The sequence below is a fragment of the Calcarisporiella thermophila genome (genome assembly GCF_041956535.1).
Source record: "Calcarisporiella thermophila strain CBS 279.70 unplaced genomic scaffold VTP21scaffold_7, whole genome shotgun sequence".
Taxonomy (NCBI): Eukaryota; Fungi; Calcarisporiellomycota; class Calcarisporiellomycetes; order Calcarisporiellales; family Calcarisporiellaceae; genus Calcarisporiella; species Calcarisporiella thermophila.
This window is the reverse complement of record NW_027192197.1, coordinates 8,193-26,806: the sequence shown is the minus strand read 5'-3', so window position 1 is coordinate 26,806 and position 18,614 is coordinate 8,193. Positions and strand designations below refer to the sequence as shown.

General features: G+C 49.0%; 10 protein-coding genes across 10 annotated transcripts; 6 read left to right on the top strand and 4 right to left on the bottom strand.

Moving 5' to 3' along the window:
• Positions 1 to 213: 213 nt before the first annotated feature.
• Positions 214 to 1,149, bottom strand: VTP21DRAFT_10283 (uncharacterized protein; the record flags this gene model as incomplete). The annotated part of the gene is made up of 4 exons (XM_069389602.1): positions 214 to 733; positions 808 to 884; positions 939 to 1,008; positions 1,091 to 1,149. 4 exons carry the CDS (start codon positions 1,147 to 1,149, stop codon positions 214 to 216), a joined length of 726 nt encoding a protein of 241 aa, XP_069252906.1.
• A 356-nt stretch (positions 1,150 to 1,505) lies between these two features.
• Positions 1,506 to 2,222, bottom strand: VTP21DRAFT_10282 (uncharacterized protein; the record flags this gene model as incomplete). The annotated part of the gene is made up of 2 exons (XM_069389601.1): positions 1,506 to 2,029; positions 2,114 to 2,222. The coding sequence occupies 2 exons, from the start codon at positions 2,220 to 2,222 to the stop codon at positions 1,506 to 1,508; spliced, it is 633 nt and encodes a 210-aa protein (XP_069252905.1).
• A 25-nt stretch (positions 2,223 to 2,247) lies between these two features.
• On the top strand, positions 2,248 to 2,979 carry VTP21DRAFT_10281 (uncharacterized protein; the record flags this gene model as incomplete). Its single annotated transcript, XM_069389600.1, has 5 exons — positions 2,248 to 2,259; positions 2,341 to 2,427; positions 2,490 to 2,535; positions 2,619 to 2,717; positions 2,810 to 2,979. 5 exons carry the CDS (start codon positions 2,248 to 2,250, stop codon positions 2,977 to 2,979), a joined length of 414 nt encoding a protein of 137 aa, XP_069252904.1.
• A 165-nt stretch (positions 2,980 to 3,144) lies between these two features.
• Positions 3,145 to 3,691, top strand: VTP21DRAFT_10280 (uncharacterized protein; the record flags this gene model as incomplete). The annotated part of the gene is made up of 2 exons (XM_069389599.1): positions 3,145 to 3,366; positions 3,461 to 3,691. The coding sequence occupies 2 exons, from the start codon at positions 3,145 to 3,147 to the stop codon at positions 3,689 to 3,691; spliced, it is 453 nt and encodes a 150-aa protein (XP_069252903.1).
• A 441-nt stretch (positions 3,692 to 4,132) lies between these two features.
• Positions 4,133 to 6,335, top strand: VTP21DRAFT_10279 (uncharacterized protein; the record flags this gene model as incomplete). The annotated part of the gene is made up of 9 exons (XM_069389597.1): positions 4,133 to 4,144; positions 4,263 to 4,485; positions 4,553 to 4,579; positions 4,666 to 4,777; positions 4,837 to 4,940; positions 5,026 to 5,122; positions 5,190 to 5,627; positions 5,702 to 5,929; positions 6,038 to 6,335. The coding sequence occupies 9 exons, from the start codon at positions 4,133 to 4,135 to the stop codon at positions 6,333 to 6,335; spliced, it is 1,539 nt and encodes a 512-aa protein (XP_069252902.1).
• Positions 6,336 to 6,880: 545 nt separating this feature from the next.
• Positions 6,881 to 7,573, top strand: VTP21DRAFT_10278 (uncharacterized protein; the record flags this gene model as incomplete). The annotated part of the gene is made up of 1 exon (XM_069389596.1): positions 6,881 to 7,573. One exon carries the CDS (start codon positions 6,881 to 6,883, stop codon positions 7,571 to 7,573), a length of 693 nt encoding a protein of 230 aa, XP_069252901.1.
• Positions 7,574 to 8,031: 458 nt separating this feature from the next.
• Positions 8,032 to 10,004, top strand: VTP21DRAFT_10277 (uncharacterized protein; the record flags this gene model as incomplete). The annotated part of the gene is made up of 5 exons (XM_069389595.1): positions 8,032 to 8,094; positions 8,172 to 8,258; positions 8,323 to 8,804; positions 8,872 to 9,737; positions 9,838 to 10,004. 5 exons carry the CDS (start codon positions 8,032 to 8,034, stop codon positions 10,002 to 10,004), a joined length of 1,665 nt encoding a protein of 554 aa, XP_069252900.1.
• Positions 10,005 to 10,319: 315 nt separating this feature from the next.
• On the bottom strand, positions 10,320 to 10,607 carry VTP21DRAFT_10276 (uncharacterized protein; the record flags this gene model as incomplete). The annotated part of the gene is made up of 1 exon (XM_069389594.1): positions 10,320 to 10,607. One exon carries the CDS (start codon positions 10,605 to 10,607, stop codon positions 10,320 to 10,322), a length of 288 nt encoding a protein of 95 aa, XP_069252899.1.
• A 376-nt stretch (positions 10,608 to 10,983) lies between these two features.
• Positions 10,984 to 13,263, top strand: VTP21DRAFT_10275 (uncharacterized protein; the record flags this gene model as incomplete). The annotated part of the gene is made up of 4 exons (XM_069389593.1): positions 10,984 to 11,503; positions 11,583 to 11,836; positions 11,915 to 12,276; positions 12,387 to 13,263. 4 exons carry the CDS (start codon positions 10,984 to 10,986, stop codon positions 13,261 to 13,263), a joined length of 2,013 nt encoding a protein of 670 aa, XP_069252898.1.
• Positions 13,264 to 15,865: 2,602 nt separating this feature from the next.
• VTP21DRAFT_10274 (uncharacterized protein) lies at positions 15,866 to 18,384 on the bottom strand (the record flags this gene model as incomplete). Its single annotated transcript, XM_069389592.1, has 3 exons — positions 15,866 to 16,026; positions 16,399 to 17,007; positions 18,150 to 18,384. 3 exons carry the CDS (start codon positions 18,382 to 18,384, stop codon positions 15,866 to 15,868), a joined length of 1,005 nt encoding a protein of 334 aa, XP_069252897.1.
• Positions 18,385 to 18,614: the final 230 nt, after the last annotated feature.

Sequence of the window (18,614 nt, the reverse complement as noted above, 5' to 3'; positions counted from 1 at the left end):
AAGGGGGAGGGGGAAGATTTTTGGAAATCTCATTAAAACACACAATATATAAAGAAAAAGATATAGGATAAGATAGAAGCAATGCAATTATATAGAATATATAGGGGGAGGGGATGCAACAATGGTTGGTTAGTTCGTTAGGATAAACGCTTATATAGCAAAGAAAAGCGGGGGCGAGAGGGGGGAGGGGGGGAGACGGCGCGTCGCCGAGGCTCATTCAGAGGCCCTTCTTTCCTCCTCCACGATCTCCTCCTCCTCCTCCTCCTCCGAATCGTCCGCCCCCTCCTTCCCCGACGCTCTCCGCCGCTGATCCTTCCGCACGGGAATCTTGACCCCCTGGCGGGCAAAGCAGCGGCTCAGAGGGGTGGAGTCCAGCATGCCGGGGAACTTCTTGGCCGAGTACACGGTGAAGGGGTCGGTGAAGATCTCGGCGTGGACCCTGGACACGCCCATGCTGACGGCCTCGTGGCCGCCGACTTCGGCGAAGGAGAATTTGAGCCGGAAGGAGCCCTCGGTTCGTACGCTTAGGTCCTGAAAGACAAAGTAGATCCCGAGCTTGCCATCGAGGTCGTGCAGCTTCAGCGCGGAGGACACCAGGGATCCGATGAGGTTGCGGGTGGAGGTGTATTCGCGCTCGGAGTATGCGGCCGGGTGGAGCACCAGGTTCTGCTGCTTTGACTTGTCGACCGACCAAAGGTCACAAATGGCGATAAAGAAGGACGTGTCTTGGGACCTAGAAAGGGGGAGAGGAAGGGGTTAGTGATTAGCCCGCGGGCCCGCGCGGGGGCGAAGCGGCCAAAAATGTACTTGATTTCGACGGGGTTTCCCACGGCGTCCACTATCCGCAGTCGCACGATGGGCGGCGGGGTGATGGGCCGGCGGTCCTACGCATTGCCATTAGTCAGCCTAGTTTCAACCGCGTGGAGCGGGGAGCTCACCTTGTCGCCGAATCCGCACATGCGACATCGCTGTGGCTGCTGGACGACCTCCAAACTATACTTCAGCTGCCTACAAGCAATACACGCGTTAGCCTCGTCCTGGGCATGGCCCCGGGGGGGGGGGGGTGGGCATCTCCGGCACCGGGCATTACCCTAGCGTCCTCGGTACATTCTGGGCGGAGAGCTTTGGATCGTAGGGGGTCTGATGCATAGCGATGTGGTTTCGTAGTAACAGCTGGGTAGTCTGTTCAAGCAGAGGGGAGGGGGGGCAATGGCAGGAAGAGGGGTTAGAACAGAGGGGGAGAGCAGCCGCTGAGAAAAAAAAAGACTCCAACGATGAGGATGGAAGGGGGGGGGGGGGACGCACTTCTCCGTCGGGGGTGGGGATTCGGCTGGGGGGTTAATTTGCTCACCTCCTAATGCCGCTAATCAATCAGCCATCCAAATGGTAACGAAAGGGGGAGAGAGAAAGAGCGAGCAGGGAGGGATGATGAGGGAGCTTAAAAAACCTGGAGCGTTGGTGCTTCTGAAAAACTTTATTTCTTCGCTCAGGAGGAAAAGTCTAGTCTAAGGGGGAGCCGCGACGGGATTGGGCGAAAAGGGTTTGATAGAAAGCGGCCGAGGGATCGCCACCAGAGATGAAGGCCGGACGGCCGCGGCCACGGGCTGCCCGGCCGAGTGCTCCTGCCGGCTGTCGGCGGGGAGTTTGGCTGGGCTCTGCGGCCGAGAGAAGGACGGCTGCCATCCCTGCTCGGTCTGCGGCCCTTGCACCGCCTCCCCCCTCCTCCCCATCAAACTTTGGGTTTGAGTTCGCTGTAATTTAAAATCGGGCGGGTTAGCAAACTTGGAGGCCAGTGCATTGTGTGGCCCTGGCCCGCCCTGGAGAAATGTCGAGTGAAATCTGGCGTTGCAGCCGCATGCACCTTGCTTCGGCTGCGGGTAACGGCCGTGTGGTATGCTGGGCGGAGCCGCATGCGCGCAGCCGCGAATCCAGAGGCCGTGGTCGTTGCAACCTTCGCCGGATAGTAGTGGGGGGAGGTTGGAGTCAGAGGAGACACAGGCGAGGTAGGTTAGCCGGGTGGAACCATACGCTGCCCTCCGGAGGGCAGAGCAAGATGTAATGGGGGGCTATTTTTGGCCGCCTTTGCATCTCAGCCTAAAATCTACTAACAAACTTGTGCTCTTGTTTTGCCACCCATCGTCGTTTGGAGACCCGGCTCGCACCCAAGCCTCAAGCCAGTCACAATATTTTCCATTACGTGAATCCGGCTCGGGCTGCTCCATCGATCCTTGTCATCGTTGGGCAGACATGTCTGTGGAGGTAAGTGGATCTCCTGCTGAGCCTGTGCTCAGACCTCCCCCTCCCGCCTCTCCCCGGCATCGTGACTGAATTCCTCTTTAGCAGGTGAAATCCTTTGTCGATGTGTCGGCCAAAGGGGCTGAGCAATTCGTGGAACTTTATTACCGACTCTATGATAATCAACGCGGAGTAAGCCATCCCCCATCCTCATCCCCTTGGAGCCCTTCCACTTATTTCATTTTCTCAATTAGCTAGTAAATAAATTCTATCGCGATGACTCTGCGATTCTCTGGAATGGTATAGTGGGAGTTTTTTTTTTTTCGATCCTCTTGCTCTTTGGAATTGAACATCCTCCCCCTTCTTTTTCTTTTCACTCTTAGGTAATGCATATTCGGGCGTGACGCCCTTCTCTGATTTTCTGGTTAAGCTTCCTAGCACATCCCACGAGGTGAACACCTTTGATTGTCACCCAATCATATGTAAGGGACCCATTTCTTCATTTTCCTCACCCTCTCCATTCCCCTCTCCCTCCTCCCCTAACTGACGGCCATCTTGCTCCTCATGGCTCCAGCCTCAATCAATGCACAGGGCACAAGTAGCATTGTGGTGATCGTGAACGGAAGCGTCAAATACGGCGATGAGCAGAGACCGCGACTCTTTTCGCAAACCTTTATACTCTCGCCCATCCCCGAGAAGCCTGGAAACTACTACGTCAGCAGCGACTGCTTCCGATTCGTGTAGAGAACGGGCCCCCCCTCAACAAAACTTTATCTGTACATGCTCTTTTTTAGTTTGTCTTGCTTTGCGTTCTCGGCCTTCATCATCTCATTGTAGACTTTTGTTCCTTTTTTTTTTTATTTCCTCTCTCCGTGGTCGCTGGACCTTATAAAATGGTTGGATACAGAAATGGGCCGTGGTCGGCGATGGTACAAGCCTGTGCCCAAATGGAAGGCACGGGTGCTTGCCCTTCGACCGGCCCGCTCATCCCGAACAAACATGAACGAATCTCCGTACAACACTCGTCCGCGAATGGAGGGGACACGGCGGCGACCGGAGTTTGGGCCGCGTTTTGCCCTTCCGGCTCGCCCTCTCGAATGTAACCCCTTGGACTCGTGCACAAACCTTGCTGTGGATTAAGGATCTCGCCAGGGACAAACGGCGTCGGGCGGGCGAAGAAAATCTCGGGGCTCGACTTTTTAACCCATTTTTACCGGGCGGCTAGGTTAAAATTCCTTGTGCTATGGCTGGAGTCCATCCCACCATGGCAAAGCCTAAAAATGCGGAGAGTGGCGTAATGCCCCCCCATCCACAAAATAAAACGGACCCCGGGCCCGAGAAAATGGCCGTCGGCCAAGGGACGGATGCCAATGATGAGCCCTCTTGGCTTGGAAACGCTTTGGCGCGGAATGCGGTTTCAGCGGATAACCGGCGGCCTTTGAGCGGGTGGAGCTAAAGCGAGGGAATATTGGAAGAGGGGTTTTGCAGAGCATCATAAGACGCCGGCAAATAGTTCTTACCCGCTCCGACCTAACCCTCACGAGGTTAGGTTTGATCCACAGGGGCTACCCACCTCCAAAACCTCCCCCCCCCCTCTCTTGCGCAACCACTGCCTTTCGCTCTTGTCTTTTCAGTTAATTTCAAACGCATCCTCACCGATTGGATCTTGCTGTCTCTATCAATCTTAGAATGTGGATGTTGTGGAAAATAAATCGGGCGTTTCACGCCTCCCCTTACGAGACACCCTGTGTGATCTTATATGAACATAACTGTATGAAATGAACTGAAATGAAATGTGGCGCAGTAAAATAACGCGAACAGTTGCCCTTTTGACATAAATTTACAAAAAAAAAAGTCCCTACGCGGCAAATCGTACCGATACAAGAAGATTTCTGCCATGAAAGTAAAGGTAATCCATCATTTTCCCGATGAATGCAGTGATCGTACGGCCTATAAGGCCTAGAGGCTTTTCGCGCTGAAATCTGTCCCCATCGAATGAAATTGACGCGTCATCTTCCATTGGCTAGCCTCTTCAGATCCATTGGCATGAAATGCAGCCCATTTTCTCCGTCGATCTCGATCCGCAGGGCGGACGAGACCGCTTAGCAACAGCGGGAGGAGACAATACGGTGCGGATATGGCGTATCGTCAGGACGGGCGAGGAGAACGATGCGGACATTCGCATAGAATATAGGTCCACCCTGAATCGGCATGCGGCCGCGGTGAACGTGGTGAGATTTTCACCCGAAGGTACTAATAGGTGTTGAAGGGTGGTAGTGGGGGTGGTAAAGCTCAAATCAGCATCTACATTCTTTAGGCGAAATTTTAGCGTCCGCAGGTGATGGTCAGTATTGAGTCTGGGTGTTTTAGGGTTTCTTCCGAAATATTAAGCTATTTGGGCATGGATGCGGTGTTTTATTTTTTTTCAAGATGGAAGTATTATATTGTGGACACAGGCCGACGCAAGCTCGAAAAACTCGCTGCTCGAGTCGGGCGACGCTGACATCGAGCATGAGACATGGAAAATAGTTAGTATTCTCAGGTAAAGTGCTTGGATTCTCCTTGGAGCTGGATCCTCATTAACCCCCCCGGGGTGTATAGGGGCTCGCTAGCAGATATATACGATCTTGCATGGTCGCCCTGTGGCGACTATATAATTAGTGGGTCGATCGATAATACAGCACGTATATGGGACGTGAAGCAAGGTAAAGCGAATTCACGAAGCCTGTCTATCCCACCCCGCATCAAAGGAGCCTCATCCATGTCTCTTTTCCCTTTCATCACGAGCAGCCAAGTGCATCCACGTGATTGCCGATCATCATCACTATATCCAGGGAGTCGCCTGGGATCCCCTGGGGAAATATGTGGCCACCCAGAGCAGCGACAGGCATCCTTCCCATTCTAGCTGTGCATTTGTCGGCGCTCTTAGGTTAACCCTCTTCCTCCGTTGATAGGTCGGTCGGAATCTACGAGTATACCACGAGCCCGAATGGCTCGCTTTCCTTTCGAAGCGTGAGCAAGAGCACGAAGTTGGAGCAAATGCGACCCCCCTCGAGCAACGAGGCCAAGCCCGCCGAAGCCAAGGTGCAGCCTCCCGCCAACGACACCCCTTTGCCTCCCGTGATTGGCACAGAGTCCTCCGGAACGGAGCAGACCCCGCCGCCAGCAGCTGACACCCTGCCTTCTTCCGCGCCGAAGCCGCGCCCGCACAAGAGCACCCAGCGAATCTACTACGACGAAAACCTCATGTCCTTCTTCAGACGGCTGGCCTTCACGCCCGACGGGGCGTTTCTTCTGACGCCGGCAGGGCATTACAGGGAGCCGAGCGATCTCCGTGGAGAGGAGGACCTAAGAAACACGGTGTATATTTACCCGCGATCCGGCCTCCATCGGTAAGCGGTTTCATGTGTGTGGCCTCCCCATACCTTGGACTAATGGATGCACCCTGTGGCTGGCCCCTCAACAGACAGCCGATTGCCCACCTCCCAGGACACCGGCGCCCTTCGATCGCGGTGCGCTGCAATCCCGTGCGCTTCAAGCTTCGCGAGGAGTGCGGCGCATGGTGCGAGCTCCCCTACCGGATGGTCTATGCCGTCGCCACGCAGGACGCGGTCTTTGTCTACGACACGCAGCAGCAGGGGGCGCTGGCCATGATCGGGAACCTGCATTACGCAACCATCACCGACGTTGCATGGTAAGTCGACGGCTCACTGCCGAGATGTTAAGCGCGAGGAGGGAAATACAAAACGTGCGGCGGCTAATTTAGGAATCGATTATCACCATTAACTCAAAACCATGCTAGGTCGCGGGATGGAAGAATTCTGCTCCTCTGCTCCACGGACGGCTTCTGCTCGGTTGTGTCATTTGACTCGGGGGAGCTGGGCGAACCTTATGGCCCGCCCCAGACACAAGCACAAGCGCCGCAGCGGCTGCAGGCACAAGGCCAGGGAGGGTTTCCCTCGACGCCGGTGAGTGGAGGCGAGCCTCGCATGAATCACGGAGATGTTGGCCGAGCGTGCAAGCAAATCTCGGGAAAAGAGGGAGTGGCGGCCAGTGGGAAGCGGCGGAGAATTCAACCGACCTTCTTGGCTCCGCTTTAGTCGCTTCCTTATTTTGTTCTTTTTATGCTTTTTTCCGCCCTGTTAATTACGGCCGTCGGGCGGCTTTCGATTTTTCCCCCCTCGCCTATTGCTTGTATACTGCGCAACCATGTTTTTCTGCGGTGGGTCTCTGGTCCGTCTCGTGGGATTTTCTTCTTGTTTTATTTTGGGTCCGGACGCGATGGGGCGCGGTTGCCTTAATTAGGAAAATCAAATTTGTCAGCCAACATGGGCCCGCGTTCTCCGCCATTTTTTACGCAGTAAAAAACCTAGTTTATTTCTCTGTTTTCTCTAGGAGACCTGTAAGGTCGTCGGCCTAGTGTGGTGGTGGACGGTTGAAATCCGTTAACATTAAGGCAAGTAACAAGATGTCAAAAAAGACCGCCACGCTACTGATTTGCGTGCTATAAATGATTACAATTAGCGCAGCTCCCCTCCCGCTTTTTCCTTTTTTTTTTCTCTCTCTTGCCCAGAATTCCTTCTAGCTCTTGCATCCTTCCATTTGAAAATTCGGGAGCCGAGTGCGCACACGAGCAAAGATGAACATGTTCAATCAGCGTGATATGGATATCATCCCCTTTATCAAAGATCTTCTCCTCCCCACCTCCGCCCCAATGCACCCCTCGATGAAGCATGAGCATGCCTCGCTCGAATCATTACTCTTCAGCCCCATTTCCGACGCGGAATCCGTCGAGGAACGAATCGACCTCTCCCAGCCCCTCTTCGACAACTCCCCCCTTCCCCACGCCGCCCCCTCCCACAACATCCTCAATCTGCACCCCCCCAGCATCACCTCCGCCCCGATGTCGACGGCGGTTCCCGCCGCTCCCCACTCGGCTGCCGAGGTCCCCCCTTCTCATCACAACCTACTGGCGCAAGTCGTCCCCCCCTATAACCCCCCCGCTTCCTCCTCTGCCGTCGCCGCCGCCGCCGCCGCCGCCGCCCCCAGCAACACAAATACTATGTCACCCATTACCATGCAAAAATCGCGTATACCACTCCGATATCGGGATCCAAACGATCCCGCGGTCATCGAGGCGATGCGCCGGAAACGCCAGCGGAATACCGAGGCCGCCCGGCGATCGCGCATCAAGAAGATGCAGCGGATGGAGGCGCTCGAGCGGCAGGTGGCCGCCTTGGAGGCGGAAAACCTGAAGCTACGGACAAAAATCGAGGTCATGGAGAGAGAGAGAGCGGAGACGCAGAATGGCTTCGGGCCCATCCCATCCCCCCCTTGACCCCCTCTAATGACGCTTACTTTTTACTTGCTTAATGGGAATAGAGGCTTGGAACTGGCTTTAATGTGTTTGTATGTGTTTTTCTCTCTCCTATTTCACCTTCTACCTCTGAACTGTACATAGAGAACGTCTTGCTTTTTTTTTCCCTTTTAATATTCATCCTCTTCTCCCCTATATTCTTTTATACTGTAAATTGAATCAGATTATCGTTATTTTAACGTAATAAATGACTGTGTCATTCCTAACTCCTACCCTAGCACGGTCAGTGGGGAGCGGGTGGCCATGATCTCCTCGAGCCACGTTTCCTTTCCCAGGGTGAATCGTGGAGCTGTGCGTAATTTATCGACTGCGCCCTCGACCAAATAAACGCGTCGATTTCACCGAATTTTTTTTTCGCGACATTCATGTTTTTATAAACTCCTTAATCTATTTTACGCGTTTTATACCTATACTATTTAATGGATGGAATCAAAGCTTTCTTGCCAGTCTCGAAGAGCAAGGGCCTCAGCAATGCCACCAAGGTAGTCTAATGCTTTTCATTGATTGCCGCTTGGAGAAGAAGTTGACCCAGAGTATTTGCTAATGTTGCCATGGATAGGCCCCGAAGCGTGCGGCAGAATTTCGGGAACCAATCGCAAAGAGAACCAGACGATGTCGAGTTGAAAGAGGCAAGGAAGAGGTAGAGGTGGGTGAAGCGGCTCACTTTTTTTTTGGCACCGATGTAGGATTGATGGACCGGAAATTTTTAGGAGCGCAAGAAAGAGGAGTCGAAGCCGGAAAAAGCTGACGAATCCCAAATCAGTAACGAGAATAATAGCGATGAGCAGACAAATGATTTATCCGAAGAGGACAGGAGAAATCCCGCATTAGAAAAGCAAATAGAATCAGAACAAGAAATCCCGTTGGCTGCAGAAGCAGACTCAACTCTCCACGCTTCCATCATTTCTCATAACTCGCCAGTCCTCCAATCCTCTTCATTCGAACAACATCCCGCATCCCAATCGAAATCCACTTCTCTCTCAGCAACTGATCCAGCATCTCCCGCCCCCGCAATACCCAACACACCCGACTTGCCCGCCTCCATAAGGTCCCAGCTCCCCCTTCCTCGCAAGTATGAGCGTCTTCTACGGGTGTTCGATGCTCTCCAGCAGAACGTCTTTTTCCTGCGTGCACAGCACAAGACGGTGGTGTTCCACCAGATCAAGAAGAATATAGAGAACATGTGCCGACGGTATGGTGTTTTAGTCAGCTGAGTGTGATGGAACCCGCATTAAAACTCAAATTGCCCAAATACATAGGAACGTGGAGCTGGAGGATATCGCCCGCATCAAGAGCATCTATCCTGAGGCATTTGTCTTCTGTGCCGTGCAAATAGTACTTCATGGAAAGCGCGTCAACTCGATCACTATTGACATCCCAACCGATGCAGGAGAGCGCGAGGGCAGCGAGCGTGAGGTGTCTAGCACGAGCGTGAGGCTGGCGATCTCAAGCCACCAGGTGGAGGGAAGATTACAAACCCTAAGGGACCGGCTAATAGCAAGGGTGTGGAAGGAGCACGATGCATTTCTCGAGAGACATTTCACCAAGTCGGAGCTTGTCCGCTGGAAAGCCGAGAGCAGAAGAATGTCAATGCAAAGATGGCACCCCCGGTTTGACTTGGAGCGCGTTCAGGATATCGCGGCAGCACGCCTGCCCAGCGTGGAGAAGGCGCGCGTTGGCCTCGAGGATGTAGTCGGGGGCGGGGGAGAGTTGCCAGCGAGAGTTGAAAGGGTGCTCAGGGAGACCATCAAGGGTGAAGAAGGACCAGTCTCGGACAAACCTCGGGAGGGGCTAGGAACACACCAGCAGGAGGCGAAGGTGGCGCAGGCGACCAAGGTGACGGAGAAGACGGCGGCAGAAAGGGGCGGAGAGAAGCCATCGACCAGCACGCGCTCTCGGGCCTCGGCGCTTCTCGAGCGCATCCGTGAGAAAGAGCGCCGCAAGCACGAGCAGTCCATGTTTGCAACCTCCACGGAGGAGGTGAGGAAGCGCGCGATGGTCTCTCGGCTCCCAGCGATGGCCGACTCCATCGCTTACATTTTCGCCTCTCACCGGAAGAGTGCGATTGGGCTTCGATATGTTGCGAATAAGATATCCGAAAGCCAGAGCTTGCCGCTCTCGGAAGGTAAGGCCGGCTAAGCACCCCCCCCCAACCCCATATTTCTGGTCTAGCAGGGCTAATACGTAATTTTTGTGTTTATTTATTTATTCTTTCCAATCTGAAGCGGAGGTGGTCGAACACATCAAGATGCTGGCAGATATTGTACCACAATGGTGCAAATTGAGCCTAATGGAAAATATGGGGGGGCATTGGTTGCGTCTAGAGACGGGGGTTGAGTTGACGGAAGTGCGGGAGCTCCTCAAAGCGAAAGTGAGCGAGATGCTAAAATGAGCTTTCGTCTTTCAGACCGGGCTTCTTTGCTCTAGTGTACTTTTAAAATAAAACGTTTGGACATTTATCTTCGATCAAAAACCGTATATTCGCATATTCATCCCACCCTTTGAGAAATAGAGGTGCCTCCTAATTTTTTGGTCCGAGATTAAAAAAGAAAAACACTCACATCAAAAAAAAGTTCTGGGTTTCGAAGGTAAGTGCGCAAGAATAAATAAGTTGATCGAAGGAAAAAGAATGGTTGAAATTTACATTTGTAAAAAAGAAAAAAAAAATAAAGCATTTTAAGGGGATAAAATGTAAAACAAAAGCGATCTAAACCCGTCGACATTCCATATGGGTTTGCGAGGGATCTAATGGAAGAGCGCAAAAGAAGCCGAGACGCTGCATTTGTGAAAACATCTCTCTCGGGTCTAGCTCCATGCGGAGGCATCGCGTTTGGCCATTGCTTAACCTTCTGCACACCTCTCCCTTATTTTTCTCGTTTGGGTTTGGAGTAAACTGGGGGTCGATCACGTACTCGGCAGCCGTGTCTTCACGCACAAAGCGTTCCAGCCGCTCTACTTCGGCAGCGTTGGAGGAGCTATATACAGTTTCCGTCATAATAGAGATGTGCGAATGAAGAAAAACAGCTTTACCGAGGTGTTAAAAAAATATCGAAGCAATTGAACTCCCAGCGTGACGTCATACGCTTTGGCTTGGAATGTTGGAGAAAAACCTAACCTAGAAGCGTCGTCCCCTCTTGGTTAGCACCCTTCCATCTCGATGAGAAGCTGAACGTTGCCATAAGCAGCTGGGTACCCCTAATTTATCACAGATCCATTAGAATATTCAATCACGCATAGCGGTCTCGAACGCTGTCCGCCATTATACGCTTTAGCTATTGATTGCATCGTCACTCTCCCCTTCTCAATCTCTCACTTGTCGATCGATACTTCCAAATCGGTGAGGGCAGAGAAAAAGTTTTTTTTTCCTATCCATGCTCGAGATGCCAAAGTCTCGTCAACCCCGCATCGACTCATTTTCTAAGTCTAATATGTCACCCTCTTCCTCACAGCCTCCTGAGTCTCAAACTTCTCCTCGTCAGCACACCTTGACCACCTCCGAAGATCCCACCGCACCAGCCACCACCACACTGCATAACCAACCGGGGCTTAGCGGAATGATACAGCAGTCGCCACCATCGGCATCGGGCAATCCACAGCAAGATCTGCTCTTGGTCGTGGATACAGATTCCAGGACAGAGGAGCGCGGCCCTGATGGTGGGGGGAGTGGGGGCGAAACCAATGATTGGTTCGCGTACGATCGGAGTGAGCCCATGGAGACGAGGCGAGCCAATCTACGGCTTCTCGATTATCACGCGCATATGGCGTTATCAACACTAATACAAGAGACCCGGAGAATGAATCACTCGGGACAAGGGACGGAAGGAGAGGAGGAGCGCATGGCATGGGAGCTGGTTAAGCTTAGAAGGATGAAAGCGTGGAAGGATTTTGAAAGTAAGCTATACCTATCCGATCCGATCTGATGGTGTATACTTGCCATGTTGAATCGCAATGACACAATTTCTTTTCATAGATTTTAAAATGAATCATTACCCTATTGAAATCCTAATTGCAGAAGGGAATTTTGATGGGGAGCTTGAGGCGGAAGCGCGTGTCCCAATGCTCCGCACCAATCTTGCCATGGTGTGGGGCAGCCTACTTGATGATCCAAACCACATTAGTGCAAAGCAACTGGCATGGGCGGCGAACATGCTTGTTAGACTGGCGCCTGAGGCGGTATGGGACTTGGATATATGGGACAACGTGGTTTTGCACCTTAAAACTTGGGTAAACGTTGGGCAAGAAAACTGAGTGTTTTTGAGGAGGGTTTGCGTTGAATTCCTTCCCTTTTTTTTTCACCTCTAGGCGGCAACCTGCATGCATAGCACCGACTCGTCTGAGGATATAACCGAGGAGGATTGTGTGGGGTTTTTCCCCGACTCGGTGCGCACCTTACTTGGGCGCGATGAACACTCTTCTATCTATTTGAATGAGCATGCAAAACGATTATTGGAAATGTGCCATGAGAGGAAGAAGGAAATACTAGGTTTGACGATATCTAGAGTTCGAAACGCATATCCATGGGATGCTCAGATGCAAGAGAGTTTGCGCGCCGTCCTCATTCATGGAGAACCCTGGCTAATGGGCCCCTCCTTGGCAAGGGTATTGGAGAGCAAGGAGCCGCCCCAACTCTCCATTTCATCGCTCAATGGCAATGTTCAGCAGGAGTAAGTGTACTCTGCGATGGCGCAGCCACGCACTCTCCTCCGCATTCTACACACAACTAATGCATTTTTCCTCTTCTCTCCTTCCCCTGTGCTTCTCCGCTATTTTCCAGAGTCAATGCACTCACCGCCGAGCAAGCGGCGCAGTTCATTCACCAGTTCAAGCAACTGGGCCACTCAGAACTCGCGCAACAAATCGCTACCCTTGACCCGATCCCCCTCTCCCATCTGATCCAACTCCATGCGATGACAAATGATCAGCAACAACAGCCACAGACAGCTCAAGTCTCACCACACCAGCAATCGCCTTCGCCAATCATACACCGTCGACGGCGCAAGAGCATTGGGCGAAGACGCCGGTCGGACCGAGACATCGGAAATGGAACAGAGTTCTTTGATGAGGACGGCGGGGAGGGGACCTCGAGGGGCTCTGCGCGGCCACGCGAGGAAAGCTCTGTAGATGTGCACTCGAATGCTGTCGCGGTGGGCGACATCGACTCGGCAACGGGAAACACCCAGCCACCGGCACCCGACGGTGGACTGCTTGCGGTGGGGTCTCCTGGCGCCTCTGTCCCGCTGGGAGGACCGAGTCCCATACGGCGCAAGCGGGAGCAGCGCAAGAAGCGTAAGGCTGCCGAGTTCTGGACGGCCGATGAGATTCATGCCCTTGAGGATGGACTCGATCGAGTCCAAGGCCCGCATTGGGTTGACATTCTGAAAATCCATGGCCCCAATGGCACCGGACGTTTGGCCAGGCGCACCAATATACAGCTGAAGGACAAGGCACGAGTTGAGCGAGCGAAACGCGAGGATCTCAATATGCCGCTTGGAGTATACCGCTTTGCCTGCACTTACTACGCCAGCGATCCGAAAGCACGGCCGTGGGTCGTCGACCCGAACTCTGTTGCACACCAGCACCATGTGCACTCACAGCAGGCGCAACAACAGCGGGAGCCGCACCAGCAACAGATACAGCAAGAAGGGCAATAACAGGCATATTTGAGGTGTAAAATCGTTTTTTTTTTCACTATTGTTATTAATTGTATTATTTTTTTCCCCCCTTCTGTGAACGCATGTGTTTTTATTTTATTTTTTTTTTTCTTCTTCCGGTTTTTTCTTTTTATCTTTTTGAAATTTTTCATGTGTTTAAATTTTTTTTTGGTTTTTACCCTTTATTTTGTTTTTATTGCATAGTCAGGGTATTCCTTGTTTTCATGTTTAATTTTTCTTTTTCTTACCTCTACTATTGAAGAAAAAGATGAAAATGGTGTTGAATCCAAAGTGAAAACGTGAAAATGGATTGGAGCTCTCGGAAAGGCCTCGTTTTGGTGCGAAACGTACCTGGTATGATCTTCACCGTGTTGAGTCATTAATATTGGCACTCTCATAGCGTCTTTAGCCCTAGAGACTGAGGCCGGACGCGGGCTTATATTTGGGCTCGCATGCACTGGACATGATATTTTAAACAAAAAACTCACATTTTTGACCTCTAAAGCATTATTCTATTCTAAATTAAGTTGTCTTTCACCAATCTATATGATATGTTTGAATAATGAAATAGGAGTGAAGAAAGGGCCAAAAAAATTAACAAAGGACCTTCATTGAAAAATATCCTATCCTGTTAAAAAGGTAGGGTGGCTTCTACGTCAAAATCATCCAGGTAATACTCCTGGCCTACCTTGAAGGATCTGGAAGTTAAAAGGGAAAGGAAGAAACTAAAGGTATATGTGTGAGAGGAAGAGAGAAAAGGTGAAGAGGAAAGAGCTTGGAAAGTAGGGAAACAGATATTAGCTTAATAAAAAAGGGGAAAGGAATAACTGTAAGAGGGGGGGATATAAAAAGTTGTGTGTAACGGTATTAAGATAAGTTGCTTAAGTACATGAAATAATGAAGAAAAAGAAAATTTAAAAAAGTGAAAGAAAAAAAAGGGAAAAGCGAGATAAAGGAAATGGTATTAAAATACAGCAGTGAGAGGTTAGGTGCGGTTCTCAAGCCGGAGGTAGGACTGGGATTTGATCTTCAGAGGTGTCCTGGGTAAAAACCACGGAATTATCTATGATATTCCCTTTGACCATTTATCGATGAAGTCTTTTTTCCGATCCTGTTTCAATGCCAACCACCACTTGGACTTTACTCCTCGCTGTAGTTCGTGGTCAAATTGCTTGGTTATGGCTACCGGGTTGGGTTGAACATCGTCCAGCACTAATTCAAGTCTTGAGTGGTATATCATCCACAAGGCTATGTCGTGGCTCAGAGCAACCCCTTCGGTGAAGCGTTGGTCTATTTGTTTGTCTCGTCCAAAGAGTCTGTCTTCTCTCGTGGATTCGTGTGGCGGTATACCAATTATTCGGCTGTTTATCTCGTCAACCCTTTGCCAAAGTTGTGCGATAGCTGGGCAGTTGTTTTGGGTATTCCTAGGGAACACCTTTTGCTTGGGTGGTGTAAGCGGTGGCCTCAATCCCTGCAATAGAACATTTTGTTAAAGGAAAATTGTGTTTGTTACCGACAAGGGGGATTAGGAAGAAAGGGCCAAAGATATCCTCTTTTTTTTGCTCAATCAATGGAAACTTTTTATTTAATTTCCGTATATTACATGAAGTTAATGTCAATGAACTTAACATAACGAGATATAGGTCTTTGATCAATATGCGTGCAATCGATATGCGTGTAATCGATATGTGTGTGTCGTTGTTGTCGTGAATAGCATGTGCGTGAAATCGATGTAATCTTTTTACTTTTTCGTAGGAGCGATCTTTGCAATAATGATGTCCCAATTTTTGATCAAGTGGACAGAAGCCACAAACTAAGAGTAAGTACTGGTGGGGGAAGTGGATTCGAAACCACGCCGTTCTCATCGGCATACCAAGGATAGTCCACTACACTATCTCTCCCCCGGGCCAAAAAAAAATATCCTAAAGGACGCAAAAACCAAAAATAAAAGGAATAGGAAGAATGACCAACAGTTTACTGTTACGTGAATTTAGGGGTATACCGTGAAGATTTGTACGTAAGGAAACAAAAGAAAAATTTTTTTATTAAAAGAAAATGAGACAATAAATTTCAAAACTATTACTCGATATTCAAAAACTAATCCGCCTTCCTTTCCATGATAAATAAAGTCCTCCCCTTATATAACAATAAAACTACAATAAAGGAAAATCTCAACCTTACATACCAATAGAATTATAACAAGATAACGCAAAGCAATCTCAATTAAAAGCATTGAAAAGAAAAGCAATTTCAAAGGAATTAGGATATCTAGGATTAAAGTTTAGCGTAGTGCATAAATTGGTAAAAAAAGTTTTTTTTAACAAAGGACCTTTATTGAAAAGTATCCTATACAGTTAAAACGGTAGGGTAATTTCTACGTCAAAATCACCTGGGTACTGCCCCCAGCCTACCTTAAAGTGGTTTACAAGTGAGAAGAAGGTAGATAGATTGTTAGAGTTGGTTGATTTGTATGGTTGAGTATGTAAGATAGTAAAATGTAGATAGAAAATTTTTCTTTACTCTCGCATATCGTTTGATAAGCAGAAAGCAAAGGTGCTGAAAGAGAGTGACATTTACTGTCGTTGTAATATATATCTAAGCTTCATGTTCCGTTGGGACTTCTGGCAGCTTTCGCCTTAGTTTTAGGGGGGCTCTTGGCCTTTGAGGAGCTTTTTGGCTTAGAGATAGTTTTCCGTGTTGGATGATTGATGCGCGTGGGCGATTTAGTAGGACTGAAGTCGAACTTCATGTTCTTCTGGGAAGCTAGGAATTCTTGCAGGTTAAATTGGTAAAAAAAGTATTTTTTTTATCAATGCCGAGTCTTTATTGTATAGGAAGACTCTAAAATACAATTGTTACATTATTATAAGCAATAAAGTGAAAGGGAAGCCAAAGTTAAAGCTTTGGGTGATATCGTAGATCCAAATGATATGTTGGTCATATCGACTTTCAGCTCAAATAGGTAAGGGATGGTGAAACTCAACTAACTGTGGATATCAAAGGATAACATTAGAAGTGGGGTGGGTAGTAAACAAATGGAAGCAGAGGATAGGAAGAGGATAAGGTAGGGGTTACTGCGTTATCCCAGTATCAGTGCCGCTCCGATCGCTCCTTCTCTAACCGCACCCAGCTTACACCACCTTCTTCGAAACTGTTCGATTTGCCGGGTTTTTCGTACTCGGATTAGTTCGGCTCCTATCACTTCCTCAATATCTAGTTTGGCCTGGTTGATGATTATTTCGGGTGAGGCTCGGGTGCTTTCGAAATGAAAGGCGATCCGATCTCGGTGGATTTGCCACAACACCGAGTCAAAAGTAATTCGGGCTACGTGTCTCGCTGTTCTCGAGGATTCCGTGAGGTCTCCTAGTATGAGGTTGCGAGCAGTCAGCACTGGAGTATTCCGAGGGCCTGTGATGGTGACGATGCACCTCTCCGCCCATTGCCACACTGGTGTGAGTTCAGGACATTCGAAGAAAGTATGCCGAATTGTGTCTCTCGAGGCGTTACATCGGGTGCACTTCGGGTCGTGACCAGGAAATGTCGAGTTAGTGGTCACTCGTTCCACAAGAATCCGCCAGCGTAGCGCACGGTGTTTTGGGAGGGTGGGTCGTTTGTGGACGGAAGTCCAGATTTTCTTCCAATCCTCGGGTGTAGATCCAGCCTCTGGCCAGGATTGAGGCACCAATATGTTCGGCTCTAGAGAGCCGTTGCGCCGGAAGTGACGTCCTTGTCGGGTGGAGTATTCTACGAGTAAAAAAAGTATTTTTTTTTTTGATCAATCAACGGAGACTTTTATTAGTTTCCGTAGCTTACAAGAGTTTAATGATTACAATGAAATAAGAAAGGGGGGAATAAAGGGTAAATTAGATGTATATAGTAATCGGGTATTTGGTGAAAGGTATGAAGTAAAGAGGAGGGGAGGAGGGAAAGAGCGGATTGGGAGAGAGGAAGGGTTGCTTCGTCACTCCAGTTTTAGTCTTGCTCTATCCGAACTTTCTATTACCGCTCCCCGACTGCACCACCTTCTTCGGAATAGCTCTATCTCTCGTCTTTTTCGTGCCTTTTACGAAAAAAAGTATTTTTTTTATGGCGCAGTTAAGACTGTCTATAAGAAATCCCGTCATTCCCGTAGCATTTGTTGCGTCGAGTAATAGACTAATAAGGTCTATCCTGACAATCCTCTAGCTATCCCTAAGCTCTTGATTGTCCTTCCGTAAACACTTCAGAAGGCCAATAAACGACACAGAGTGGATTGTAAAGTAATCCGGTTCTATCCCAAAACAAAATAGCACACTTTTATTGTAAACAAAGATGTTTCCCTTTTATACTAAAGATAACGTACCACAAACATAAATATAAACAAGATAATAAAAATATAATGAGGTAATCAAGGAAAAATATGTTAACCGTAACCGTAAGCTAATAAATATACTAATAAAACCATCCCAAGAACTTAAAGAAGTGTAAAAGAAAAATAAGCCACCAAAACCAATTTTTTTTTTTGGATCTTTATTGAAAAGTATCCTTTTAAGTTAGTATAGTGTCTTGTCGTGAGAAATACTCTCAAAAAAAAAATTGTCAGGAGAAATACATGTAAGTAGTGGTTGATCGTATGAATACCATCCTATTTTTCAAGGACGGTATTACAAGAGAGGAAAAGAATATGGACTAATATAGAAAGAAAAAAAAAAGAAGGAAAACTAGAATGCGGGTGGTAGGGTATTCGGCAAGGTCGTATTGGAGCTAAGTGTTTTGGTTGAAGGATATTTCGTCTCCTTGGACTTGTATCCAACTTCCCTTACACCAAAGCTCTTGGAAATCTTCTTTCTTATCCTTTATGGACGCTGATCACCATTTGGACCTCACGATTTTTTGCATTTCGTGACCTAGTTGTTCAGCGAGCGCTATTTCACTTGGTTGTGCGTTATCCATTATCATCGATAATCTTGATCGATAGATGATCCAAATTGCTGCATCATGGACCGTTGACACTACTTCCCGTTGGTAGCCCATGGTTTTGTAGTCTGTTCCAAATAGTCTGTCTTCCTTGGTTGACTCGTGGGCTCTCACTCCAAGGCCACCAAAACCAAGCTTTTTTTTTTGATCAATCAATGGAAACATTTTATTTAATTTCCATATATTACATGAAGTTAATGTCAATGGACTTAACATGACGAGATATAGGTCCTTGATAGATAGGCGTTCAATCGATATGCGTGTATCGTAGTTGTCGTGAATAGCCTGTACGTGAAACCGATGTAAGCTTTGTACTTTTCGTAGGAGCGATCTTTTCAATAATGAAGACTCAATTTCTGAACATGTGGACAGCAGCCACAAACTAAGAGTAAGTG